The sequence below is a fragment of the Thermobia domestica genome, chromosome 11 (genome assembly GCF_964235325.1).
Source record: "Thermobia domestica chromosome 11, izTheDome1.hap1.1, whole genome shotgun sequence".
Classification (NCBI taxonomy): Eukaryota; Metazoa; Arthropoda; class Insecta; order Zygentoma; family Lepismatidae; genus Thermobia; species Thermobia domestica.
Genome location: NC_137464.1, coordinates 189,395,350 through 189,408,888, shown reverse-complemented (window position 1 = coordinate 189,408,888; position 13,539 = coordinate 189,395,350). Strand labels below are relative to the sequence as shown.

Below are 13,539 nucleotides of genomic sequence, written 5' to 3'. Positions count from 1 at the left end.
TCTTAATGTTTAATTTCTTGCTTCCTACTATTGTCGTATTTAAATTTTTCAGTTGGACATCGCGATTTGAAACGGGTTCCGTAACTGCATATTCTTCAAACTACTTCGAAATCTTCCTCTGTTAAGTATATATTTGCTATCTCTGTCCACCGAGTTAAAACTTTCAAGGCTATCTGCTCTGTGCTGATTGATTCACATTTTCTTTATCATGGGTGATTTTTATTAACAGAAGATGATCAATTTTTTTCATTCACATTTTTTTTTCTCTTAAATTCTCTCCATCTGCTATATCATCTTCCTGTTCTTCCTCCCAAATCAGCGTTCATATTATTCATTAAAATTACGCATACGGCGCTTTCTGTTTATAATTTATTCTATTTTCTCGCGATTTTCTTACATTCAAGTAAATAAATCAATAATTATACGTACAAGATAACTGGAACACACGTTCCTGCTGACTCTTTCTGCTAGAGATGACTGTGAATGTAATGCTAAGTAAAGAACTTATGTGAACATATATTCACTTTCAAACGGTTCGGGAGATAGATCTCAATGAAACAAGAACTGACTACACACTGGACAGTCAAAAAAGTTATCGGTGAAAAGTTACCTATACTTCTGAATCATCTATAATGGTAAATTTCTCGTATATACCTCCTTAATTTACCCAACATGTTAGAGTATACCTCCATTCACATATTTATACTTATACGTATATATGAAAGATGTTAATAAAATGATTCATTCAGTCTCTGCTATTATTTGTAATTTCTTTATACTAATAGCTAACACTGAAATACCAGACAAAAATGATAGAAAAAAACTAAATGAAATAACTTTCTCTGTTATTTTAAAATTTATTTCTGTTCTTTCTAACCTTCACGCTTGTATCTCAACTAAATATCACTAGTAGCTAGATATGAAATCCATCCTTCAACGCAACAAATGAGATATTTACACTGTACCCTATGATTTATTCGTGATGAGCTGCAATTTTAATGCAATTTTACATATCATAGTATACTGATAACATTTATGCAAAGAAACAACTTCGGAAGACTATTAGAATACCTGAATATGACAAGAATCCTGTAAGGAAAAGGACATCCCCAATAAGTCTCTCTGTTTGATCTTTGAACATTCTTGACTGTTCAGTCCATCGAGTACGTTCTCCTGACAAACCCTCAATCAGCTCCGTTGCAGCATTCATTTTATTCTGACACTTTTGAGCCTCATCTAGCACTGCCTGCAAGAGCAAAGTAGATAGTAATAAATAATGATGTTCTGTAAGGAATTAGGGAACATTCCCAATTCCTCTTAAAATAAACGAAGAAAGATGGAAGCTCATCTTGCAATACAGAAAGGCAGTGTGCTGACTTTAATGACGCGTTTATTACAGATAATGCAGTTACCAACTTTCCTGGGAAACTATTCTTGGGTTACTCTATGTTGATGTTGAAGAAAGTGTTTATAAAAGAAGCCTTGTTTAAGCAGGCAATAATCTGTGTTAGTTTTTCAGATATGTTTTAGTATATAAGTTGTCGTCCTTGTTTTGTATATTCAGAGTAAATTGTTTTATAAGCATTTGTGAAGCTGTTTTATACATGTAATAGAAATTAGTTAAGTATATATAGCTTGGATATATTTGGTCATGTAATATATTTTTATAGCTTATAAAGAGAATCATTAAAGATTTTACCGTCAACCTCCATGGTAACCATTTGTGATTCGACGTTTAGCCTAACTGGAACTAAACCAAACTGATTACACAAACGAAGTATCCCTAACTGACTATCCTTATTAAGCAAATTCAAACGTTACATTAAAAAAAAAAAAAAAAAAAAAAAAAAAAAAAAAAAAAGGTAACACTCCGAAATGTGGGAATCGTCGGTTTTCCATTATCATTGATTTGAGGAAACTTTGTACTAAAATGTAAACGAGAAACACAAGAAAGAATTACAAGTCGAGATATTATACATAACTTAAAATATATATATTTCTTCTTGGTTCAAGTGTCACTGTCTTATTCATTGTAATTAGACAAAAACATATATCTTATATTGAGAAAGAATGACACTTATTTTTCCAATAAAAAAGGAGGATAGATGAGAATAATTAAAAACTTTTGTTTAATCAAAAGTAATTTGTAATTTGTAAACGTACTCTTTTATTTATTGTATTTAATATTTAATGTACACTCATTCCTCGATTTTACGGATGTCGATTTAAAGGACTTCGAAAGTAGTGTGCAAAATATGGAGCAGCCGATTCAGTCTGAAAGTCCTGATTTTAAGCTAAAAATGTTGTATTTACTGTATTACAGTATAAATTTACAGTGTACCAAGTATTTTATACTCTCAGATTGGATAGTGTGCTTGATTATAGTACAACTGGTGGCCAAGCGTGCCGTGAAAAATTGGGTAGACACAATATTGATATATACAGCAACATGTTGAAAAATCAAAACATGAAGATATGAGTTATCAGGAATCATCAGCGACGGCCTTTACATAGGGCGAATCGGGCAAACGTCTGGGGTCGCGCACACTTCAGACCACTCTTTGAATTTTTAAAACATATATGGACAAGTGCGTCATCCAATAAAATTAAAAAGTATACAAAATCCTAATCAACCCGATTATAGAAGTATTTAATACCTCATTTGCAGGCACAACATGCACCATGAATAAAAGTGTTCCCATTATTCCCTCCATCTACGTGTATATTAAGTATATTAGTGAGTCCCGTTGTCCTTCAGTTTATCCTGTAGTATTCTTGTAGGTAGAGGGTTGTAAAATTCAAATCGTATTTTCTGAGCAATCTTACGCAAGCAATACTTTTGTACAACGGCACAGTCACGTAAAACTAAAACAATAAGTTTATTTTTGAATACTAGTTCAGGTTGCTCTTCGATGTAGAGGCAATTGAGGGGGAAAGAATCCCGTTTGCAGGCATCAAAGTTTGCTGAAAATTGTTTATTATAAGTTATTAAAATCCATTCAGTGACTTGCACACAATGGTGAGATAGTTTCTTTACATGAGCTGTTAACCAATATTTTCGAAACAGCTCTCCTAGCTGGTATAGTGGTTAGTGTATGAACATTTGATGCACGTACATCCGGGTAAGATTCCCATTCAGAGAGCGTTAAAAATTTTAATTCCATTTTAATCTGTAGCTCCACGTCTTATATAATCTTTTGCTAAAAAGGGGCACTAAACTTCAAAGATACTTTTTAATCATTCTACGTTAGCGATTTCATAATACAGTGTAACGTAAACACTCATCCAAAGAAAGGGAGAAAAAAGAAAAAAAAAAAAAAAAAAAAACACCGTAATCACATCACTTCTATTTGTCACTCTTGTGAAATACTTAATAGTAATAGAGTTGTCAATGCAACATCTGAACTTTCCGTTAGATTTTATTTCGGATATTCGGACACACAAAACGACAAATTGAGTAAAAAGAAATCGTTTTTCAACGGTACTTAATAACAATTAAACATTTTATGGAGGGACCTCGAAAGATGATTTAAAATAAACAACAATAACAAGAAAGTAGATGTGTTTCAGGCACTTACAAATCTAACTTAAAATAAACTAGACTATTAACCTCGTAATAGACGGAGTGCCTAACGTCTTCTGAGAGTTTTAATAAGTCTTCTCGGGCTATCAGCCAGGTGAAGATATTGACATTCGACATTTCGAATGCAGACATCGCATTCATCTTCAGGGATTGTAATGAAAGGACCAGAGACGTGATCATGTATATATAGTGACTATTTAGGTGCAGAGCTATGAATGGAGGCTTGTAATTGGCTGAGGGAAATGCTGGCTTCTGATTGGTTGAGGGGTACTGATTCCTGATTGGTTGTTGTGGCTACGAGAAATAGATTGGTTGAATGTCTGTTTTTGTTCTTTAAAAGGGCCGACCAGATAGGGCTGAGTTGAAACCCATTGTCTCTATTTAGACTGTTCCTTTCCCGCGAGATAGCTATTGCTTCCTTTATTGTTTTGTCTCAAAAACAGTTGGGCTTGGCTAATATGGTGGTATTTATAAAATCAATTCTGTGTCCAAGCTCTACGCTATGCTATTCTTTTCGGATTGCTGAAGTCTTATGTAGCTGGTATGTTCTTTGCATCGTTGTTCTGTTGTACGTCCAGTCTGATCTATGTATGCTCTACCACATAAACCAGGAGTGTGCAGGTGAAGGTCGTCTTTCACTGGTTTGAGTAATGATCTGATGTTGGCTGAAGCTTTATGAATGACTCTTATACCATGTCTGGTAAGTATTCTGCTGAGTTTGCCGGAGGTGCGGCCGACGAAAGGCAATACGGTAGTAGACAGATAATCTTCACACCTAACTTTTTTGATCACTTGGGATCACTTAGTGTTACGAAGTAACGGCCTTTTTTATGGCCATGTTGATATCTGTAAGACTAGCTATTCTCTTGTAGCGTCAAACGAAGATGGTTGAATTCCTCTTGTAAAATTTCCTGGTCACTTACGCAGACTGCTCTGTAGTTTAAGGTGTTTAGCACTGTAAGACGTTGTGACTTGTCATGGAAGCTGCTTGCGCTGAGATAAAGATCCGTATATACTCTGTGTCCTAATGTTCCATCAGGTTTACGGCGAAAAATAATATCAAGAAGGGAAGATATCCATTCTGCTTCACCTTCATGGTGAATTTCATTGTAGTATAACAACTGTTGAGAAATTCCAGAAAATCCTGTAGTGTTTCAGAACCATATGGCCAGATAGCAAAAGTATCATCAACATATCTAAAGAAGCAGGACGGCTTAAAAACCACCACATCTAGAGCTTCATGTTCAAATCACTCCACGTAGAAGCTGGCAATGACAGGAGAGAGATGAGACCCCATGGCTATTCTATCCATTTGTTCATAGTAACATCCATCATACAAACAGTACGTGGAGGTCATTGTATGCTGGAACAGGTCAGTTAGTTCCGGGCTGAAGTGATTTCGCATCAGCTGCATCGTTTCCTTGACAGGAACTCTTGTGAACAGAGAATTTACGTCGAAACTGACCAAGAGGCCATTTGGATTCACTTTCAGGTTCTTCAGGATCTTAACAAAATCAGGAGTTTTTAATGTGATATCCACAGTTTCCAATCAACGGGTTTAAAGTTGACGTGACGTACTTTGCTAGGCGATATGTTGTGCTCCCTATGGCGCTGACAATGGGCCTCAGACGTAGACAAATCTTGTGAAATGTGGTAAACCATAGAGTCGAAGTGGTTTCGATGTCTGCATTCAAAACGTCAGATGTCAATATCTTCACCTGGCTGATAGCCTGAGAAGACTTATTAAAATCACGTTGCCAGGAAAAATTCAGGTCTGTCTTCTGAGAGGTTCTACAGAGCGAGTACTTGGCCCTTTAAACGCTTCCGGCTCGTACTTCTACGCTGCTATAAGTTAATGCAAGGAATATGGATCCAAAACGAGGATAATGTTCAAGGTTCTGCTAGACGCTGGACGATCTGTCTACTTACATGAAATCAAATCCCGAGCCTTCGACCCGTTGTACATTATAGGTTAAAATCAAGCTTAATTAAAAGCTCTAAATGGTTACATTTAATTTTTTTGTTCAGTATGCCCGCTACACCAACCTAGATACGGTTACACAAATATTAATGCTCAAATCTGAACACAATTATGGCCCTTATCTTATTTTGAAATAACTAAATTAAAACAATACTGCTTTTAAGTTGGAATTAAATCGTCACAATATTGTTAAATCGATAAGCTGCCTGCACGCTAGTGACATCTTTTGGCGTCAGACAGGCAGGCAGCGCAGGTACATACAATTATTAGCAAACTGTCTACTATTAGGAATTAGTGTGATGCACAGAATGAAGGACTGAAAAGTTTGTTTTTTATAATTAGGAATGTGTCAGTTGATATTCTTAAATAATTAATCAAAAGTATTTATTTCATGGAAAATACACTGTAATATGCAGTAACAATTTAAAACGTAATGAAAGAAAAATACCTGTTTCTCCGCAGCAGCTGCTTCAAATTTTGCATTAGCTTCTGAGAGCAAGGCTTCCTTTTCATCCAGTTGAGCCTGAGCCTCTGCTAACTGTTTATTAGCCTTTTGTAACTTGGCTTCTTGTATAGCTAAGTTGGCCTAGAGATATATAAAAGAAGAATAAGTAATTATATATATATATATATATATATATATATATATATATATAACGTTCTAAGTACAGTCGAAGTAATTTAATACTGGACACATTAACAATTAGAAAATAACAATATTAAAATTAAAGGGAAGGAAACAAACGAGATCCTTATAATAAAACCAATGTTTTATTGATAGAACTGGGTAAAACAAAGCTCAGCAAGGAAAGCTGGAAGTGAGATTCAAAACTATTCTTTTCGATTACGAAGCTAAAGGGCTAATCGTGAAATTGGTATTTAAAAAAAAATAGTTTCCATTAAATATTTCTTTCAGTTTGAATTTCTTCATTAAAAGTTTAAATTGAAATATTATATTGAAACAAGTTAGTTTGGTTTGATAGTATAAAACTCCGGTAGACTTCCAAATTATGTAAATTCAATAGTCAAACTTGAAGTAGTATATCTATAAGTACTGGTTGGAATAGAGGAATAAGATAAAAGATAAATTATGTTCCTCGGACGCTGAATCCATATCAAAAATCCACTACTTTCTATCTTACTGTGTTTGCTCTGTGGTGGGGATTAACATTAAAACCGGGCGTGGTAATTGATATCTATAACTTCTGGTTATAATAAAAAAATTTAAATCAGAGATGAAACAGTTCTTGGTTCTGAATCGATATAAAAAATCTGCTTGTCACTAACTATTTCCGTTCTATCCTTTGTGCGATCAGTATTGTAATCGGACAAACATAGATTTTCACTACTTCTGGTTTCAAGAGATAGATAAAAGTCGAGATAAGGCTTATTTTAGGGACGCTAAATCTATGTTAAAAACCGTTTTCTGATGTCCCTTACTGTTTTCGCTTTATAGAAATAGGTATTGAAATCGGAAGTACTACTTGAGTAGAAGTTTAAAGGAAGATTTGGGACCTATTCTTGCGACGCTGAATCGATCGCAAGAAAAAACTTCTTGATATCTCTTAATATTAGAATCAGAAGTACTAGTTAATTACAACCGCTTCCGTAGAGTGTTGTAGGTGTAGGTGGTAATGGTATGTTCTTTTGAGACACTAAACCAAGTGGAAAAAAAAATCGCTTGTCGCTATCTATCACACTTTACGTTCTATAGCGATGAAGGTTGAAACCGGAAATTGTTCATTTCTACAGTTCGGTTTGAATAGAGTGTCAACGGAGGAGATAGAATCTATTCTTGGGATACGGAATCGATTGCAAAAAAACACTTCTCGATATCTTTTACCGTTTTTGATCTATTGAAATTAGTATTGACACTGGAAGTATTAATATATTTCAATGATTTCTAGTTTTGGTAGAGTACTGCGAATGTGACAATTTGTTTCCTTGAAAGACTGAACCGACTGCAAAAAACAACTTGTAGCTATCGATTACCATTTTTGTTCTACGGAGAAAAACGTTAAAATCGACAATGGTTAATTTCAATCACTTCTGGTTTGAACAACAAGTTAACGGAGGAAATGAAACCTATTTTTGGGGCGCTGAATCGATTGTAAGAAACCGATTCTTGACATTTCTAACCTTTTTCGCTCTGATACCAGTCGACAGACAAACAGACGGACGGACGGACATGGCCGTTCTATAAGACTTCCGACACTTAGCATAGTTTGGAAGTCTAACAATTTTAGAATTACAAAAATTGATTCAAGAGCATTTTAGACACTCTTGGTAAAATATTCACAAATGAATATAAACAATATTATATATAATTTTAACGAGTCAATGTTTGTTCAATGTGAATATTTTATTTATTTCACATAGAAAAAAGTAATTTTAATTTAACGAAGTTATAGTACATTCTGATCTTTCAATGTGACTTTTAGTGCTGAAAGTATATTAATAATAAATATATCAACTCCAGAAAATAGTGTGAGTATTTATGAGATACAGTTTCCAAATATTTTATTCAAATGTTTCGAATACCCATGATTTTTCATTCTCAAGTAAGGAATTCTAAATTGTAAAATTGTTTGTTTTGTGTACATATAGTTTCCATGTATGAAGAAAGGTAGAGTAAATATTATGAGTCCAATAATTTGAGAACTAGTTCCAACGGAAGAAAAATGAGTAAATTATAACACAAGTACTATTTGAAAAATACATATATCGAGAGGAGCAGATCAGACGGAAATAGTCATCTAATAGTAGAATGCAAGCTTGGCCTGAGTAGACGATTTGTACGAACTTTTCGTACGTTCGAAACTGTTCATAATTTCATCAACGATAAAATTAAGCTTAAACTTTAAAATAAGCAATCATTTTTGCAGTAAAATGTTATCCAGTTAGAGCTTTAACAAATGACATTATCATGACATCTGAAAAGTACTGAGCCTTTTGCGCACGCGATGGCGTTAGAGTTCCAATCAGTTGCAGCGGGCCAGATGTAACGTCATTTCATAGCTGACAGTTGAAGATAGTAGATGTGCAAACTATGCCAGAATTCTTATAAAATGTAAAGTATTGTGCCTTAAAGATGACTGAACTTTTCGCAAAACTACGCTATATTTTACAATTTTATTTCGATAAAGGTGCAAATGCTGTACAGTTCCACGAAGAAATTTGTGATGTTTCTGGGCTAGAAGGTACATTATCAAAAGTAACAGCCAAAAGATGGTTCAGTCGTTTTCGCTCCGAAATTTCGATGTTTAAGATGTTGTTCGCAGCATGCTACCAATTACAGTGGAAATGGATAATCTGACAAAAGTCGAGGAAGACCGACACATGTAAGCAATCAGACATAACCTGTGGCCTAAATATTCATTAGCAAATAGTGTTAAACCATTGAGAGAAAGCTGGATGCAAAAAGAAGCTCGACATTTGGTTGTGACATGACGTACGGTAGCTCAAAAATATTTACTTGATTGAATTTCTTTCTGTGAATCTCTACTGAAACGTTACGAGCTCAAGGTATTTTGAAGCTGTTGATCACAAGTGATGAAAAGTGGATAACTTATGCCGTGGTCGAAACGAAGAGAAACTCCAGTTTGTGGCCAAGCTCACACTAACGCCCAGGTAGGTTATGCTGTGCGTTTGGGTGGGATTAGAAATGCATCGTGCATCCTGCTGGCACCAGACAAAACGATAGACTCGGGCCTGTACTGTCGACAAATAGGGAGAAGGCACTTAGCAACTCAAAAGAAGCAGCCGGAACAGGTGAACAAAAAGGCTGTCATATACCATATTAACAATGCCAGACCGCATACATATTTTACGACTCGTCAGAAATTGCGAGAGCTTGGCTGGGAGATTTTAATATATTTATCATATAGCCCAAAGCTGGCACCATCAGATTATCATTTGTTTCGATCTCTGCCGAACCCCCTAAATAGTGTTAAGTTAGTTTCAAAAGAATTCTGCGAAAATTACATGTCACAATTTTTTGCCCAGAAACCACAGAGGTTCTATAGTGACGGGATTATGATGTGGAAAGAAAAATGGCAGAAGGTCATCGAACAATATGGCATATGTGGTTTTATAATATTATTTTCAAATAATAAAAATGTATTATTAATTTTGACTTCCAGAGGCTCAATATTTTTGAGATAACCTGGTGTTGCGAAAATGGGATTTTGAATAATAATGTTTCTTGAACCTTTTAATGCATGTTTCAATATTATCCTGAAGCAGTTTTGAAGAACTGTCACATCTGTGCATTATTTCTGTTTTAAGAATGAAAATCTATAAGTAATTGTTCATATTTCATTGAGTATTTCCAGTATGCCATTCATCCCTATAAATAACTACTTTCTTGTTGATTTCAGAATGGAATGTTTGAGTATTTTAGGCTACTCAAACGGGCTTATTGATTCGATTATGTGTAGTTACAGGGGAACCTTATTCCTAACCTGCATAACAACGTTTTTTCATATTAATTTTTGATTGTTCTGTCGCTTCGTGTTATGCAATATTTGGGGATACTTCTTTAATGTTTTCCTGACATTATAACAATATAGGATCTGAACTACATTATTACAGTCTATTTGATACAACTTGTCCTTTCTGACAGTTCCTTTCCTCTGTTTTTTCCTTCCTGCACGTGGTCATAACAATCAGGCAAGAAGAATTGTTTCTATGGCAACGGCACGTTCAGCCAATTATAGCGGCTCATTTCTCTTGTTCTGCAATAATGAACATTCCACTCTTTTGCCAATTTGAACATAAGCAAATGTACATTATTTTAGTCGATTTTCAACTTGAAGCTGGTTATTGAGAGCATTCCTTTTAGTAGTCTTTTGTGTCATTTAATTTTATAAAACGGAGATTTAATTGTAGTGAATAATTTCGGGATTCAACGCATTGAACACCACGTGTGCGCAGCGGGCTGCCAGAAAGGACAAAGTAGTATCAATTGTAGCATATGTACTCCAATATTACTATATTTGTCTCTATGTTAGAACACATATGAGAAAAATGAATTGATAGAGAAGCAATTAGCATTACATTACTATTCAATTGTGGCTCCATTATAAGCGAATAAATCGTCCAAGTATATAAGATTATAAAGAAGAATAGTAAAGATCAGGACATTTTATGTAATACGCGTAACTATGATATTACCTTCAGAGGCAACACCTCCTTATTTACTCCGTAAAATGATGCCATGGCTACAGTCCATTGCAGTAAACCAGCTACATTACCACAAGCACTCAGAGCAGCTTCCAGTGTGTAGCCAGAATATTCAAGGTATGGTGTCATTAAGTCAATAGTTTCTGCATTAATTGTATCCTTTGGAAAGTTTTGCAATTGTTGTAAGAAACTGGCTTGCGACATTAACTGTAGATTAAAATAAATTATTAAATATTACTTAATTATTTTACTAAGTTTATAAAACATAGAAAAGTAAACTGTTTGGTTAAATGATATAAATACTTACTAAACTTACATATTGTTAATTTGGAAGAATAATATCTCAATCTTCCTTGTTCATGACTTCATAACATATTACTGTTATTGATGCTAATACTACAGTTTTGCATTTTAAATCTCTTACACACAATTGATTGATTGATTGGAGTTTAATGGGCCATTGGCAGCGAGGCTACTTATCCCCGTCACGATAAGGCTAATGGTCATGTTGTACATTAAATATTTCAAATAATGTTGTATATGAAATATTTCAAATAAAGTTCTAAAAGAGCGTAGCTCTTGTACACAATCGATTTGTAAAGTACTGACAATTATATTTACATTTTTTTACTTTATTTGTAACGCTATGTCGAGCCCAAGGAAAGGATACGAATGTAATATAATAATTGTGTTTACTTCTGCTATGAAAACTCAATTACTAAAATATACATTCTGCTACATATTTTTCCCCAGAAACTTTACAGTTTTCCATTAAATTCAAGAAGAAACATACTACGTAGTAATTTAGAAGTTTAAAATAGGTAGTAGCTTTTGGAGAAAGTATCAAAAGTGAAATATAGGAAAAGAAATAAAATTTCCAAGAGAAAATAGCACTGCGTTTAATAATGCATTTTCATTTTCAATTATTCTTGTGTAGTGATGAGTCTGCTGGAATCAACGAAACAATTTTATGGTTTATTGACTGGCTAAAATAACGGAGAATGAATTCAATAACTATAACGCAATTTTTGTCTAAGTTACTAATATCTGTATTTAATTTAGATTTTTAACTTGAAAGCTTTAAATACTTGTTTTTTAGTGGTACAAGTAACATTTCAAATATGTTAGAACATTGTACTGCAAGTCTGTGTTTTTTAAAATGCTGGAACAATTCAGAAAGTGAAGAATCAATGTATTTTTCCCCTTATGTACGCTCTTATTCTAACATATATATGTGTTTTCACCAGCTTTTTGTATCTCTGTATACAACTGCATGTGGCTTAATACACTCACGCAAGATTTAGCATATTTGAAAAGAATTTTTGTAATCTATAAAATGCTTCTCTAAGTTAATAGGTGTATTAAAAGTGTTTGAACAGTCTGTTTTCGGTATTCTTTTTTTTATTATTCATAAAACATTGCTAATGCTTTGATATAAAAGTAAACAAAACCAATTTTGAGTCTTCTTGGAAATTTCCCATTTTTAACCATTTCCTACGTTTTCTACTTGTTGAAACTATATATGTAGTGCAAGTTATATAAATTGTTCATGCCAATTTTGAATAAACATTTTATTTAATTTTCTTAGTCTAATTTTTATTTACGAGTCATAACAATTCTTATGGAGCAAAAAGAAAATGTTAGTTTTGCTTTATTTGAATGTGTTCAGTGGAATGTACATTTGGATACCTAAAGGATTCTTCCTGTAAATCTGACAATAGAATTTTGTTTCCTGTAAGTAAATTTGCAAGTCAAGAAAATTAATTCTGATGTACGAACGAATAAATTGTTAGGTTATAATGGGAACGTCAGCACCGAGAATATTTGTCTCCGTCACAGAAAGGCCAATGGCTTCTTATGCACTTCATAAAAAAACATTGCCAATGCAGAAACAATAATCCAAAGTATATAGTCAAAAGCCGATAAAAATCTCAATAAAATAAAAATAGTAAAATAATAAAATTTTAAAAAAGTTATCAAGGATAAAACAGAAATCGGGGAAAGCTTGAAAGAGTGAACAACAAAGTAGAAAACACTTAAAAGGAAACTAACTAAAAAATATATGAACAAAACAAGCCAGACAAAACCTCAAAATAAAAGCCTTTGAGAACGTTATCTATTTCAATCCCACGCATAAAGACGAGTATGCAGTCGTTAAAAACAAAGTTATATCCCGAAAACCTGAATAAAATTATTAGTCAGTCCTTACGTTCCCTGAGATCTGAGTGTTCATGATATCTTTTACATTCAATTTGGTAATTCTTAAGTTTAGATGTTCTGATATAATTAATGAAATAAACAATGCCCTTTGTATCGTAAATGAACCATCTGTAATACAGATTATGAAACTAAAGTTTAATGGGGACGTCAGCAGCTATGCTGTTTGTTCACGTCACGATAAAACCAATGTCCGATACAATCTGGATATTAAAATTACAATAAAAGTTCTTAAAAAGTATAAATCAAATATAAGATCCACATGTGGTATATAATATGTCATAAACCATTTGTATATCAGAGAATAACCATCTGTGTATTAGAATATATTATATTCTAATATACAGAGATTGTCAAAATATTAGAAACACCTTAGAGAATGCAACTCATCCGACATCTACAGCGTTGGACCATCTTTAGCGCGTAGTATAATACAGGTTTTATTTGTCACGAGATTGACAAATGTAACTGGTGAATTACTTCCCTAGCAATAGTGAATCCTCGTACTGAATTTAAAAAAGAAAAAATCACTCATCTTGCGCCCACGTGTTTTGTGTAGGAATCCATTCTTCTA

General features: G+C 33.7%; 1 protein-coding gene across 1 annotated transcript in view; it reads right to left on the bottom strand.

Moving 5' to 3' along the window:
* kl-3 (dynein heavy chain 8, axonemal kl-3) overlaps positions 1-13,539 on the bottom strand; it is a 555,080-nt gene that overhangs the window by 131,985 nt on the left and 409,556 nt on the right. Inside the window, exons 48-50 of the mRNA XM_081731423.1 lie at positions 10,740-10,955; positions 6,013-6,150; positions 1,072-1,246 (exon numbers count right to left, since the gene is read on the bottom strand). Coding sequence (XP_081587549.1) covers positions 1,072-1,246; positions 6,013-6,150; positions 10,740-10,955 — 529 coding nt within the window. The remainder of the gene's footprint in view (positions 1-1,071; positions 1,247-6,012; positions 6,151-10,739; positions 10,956-13,539) is intronic.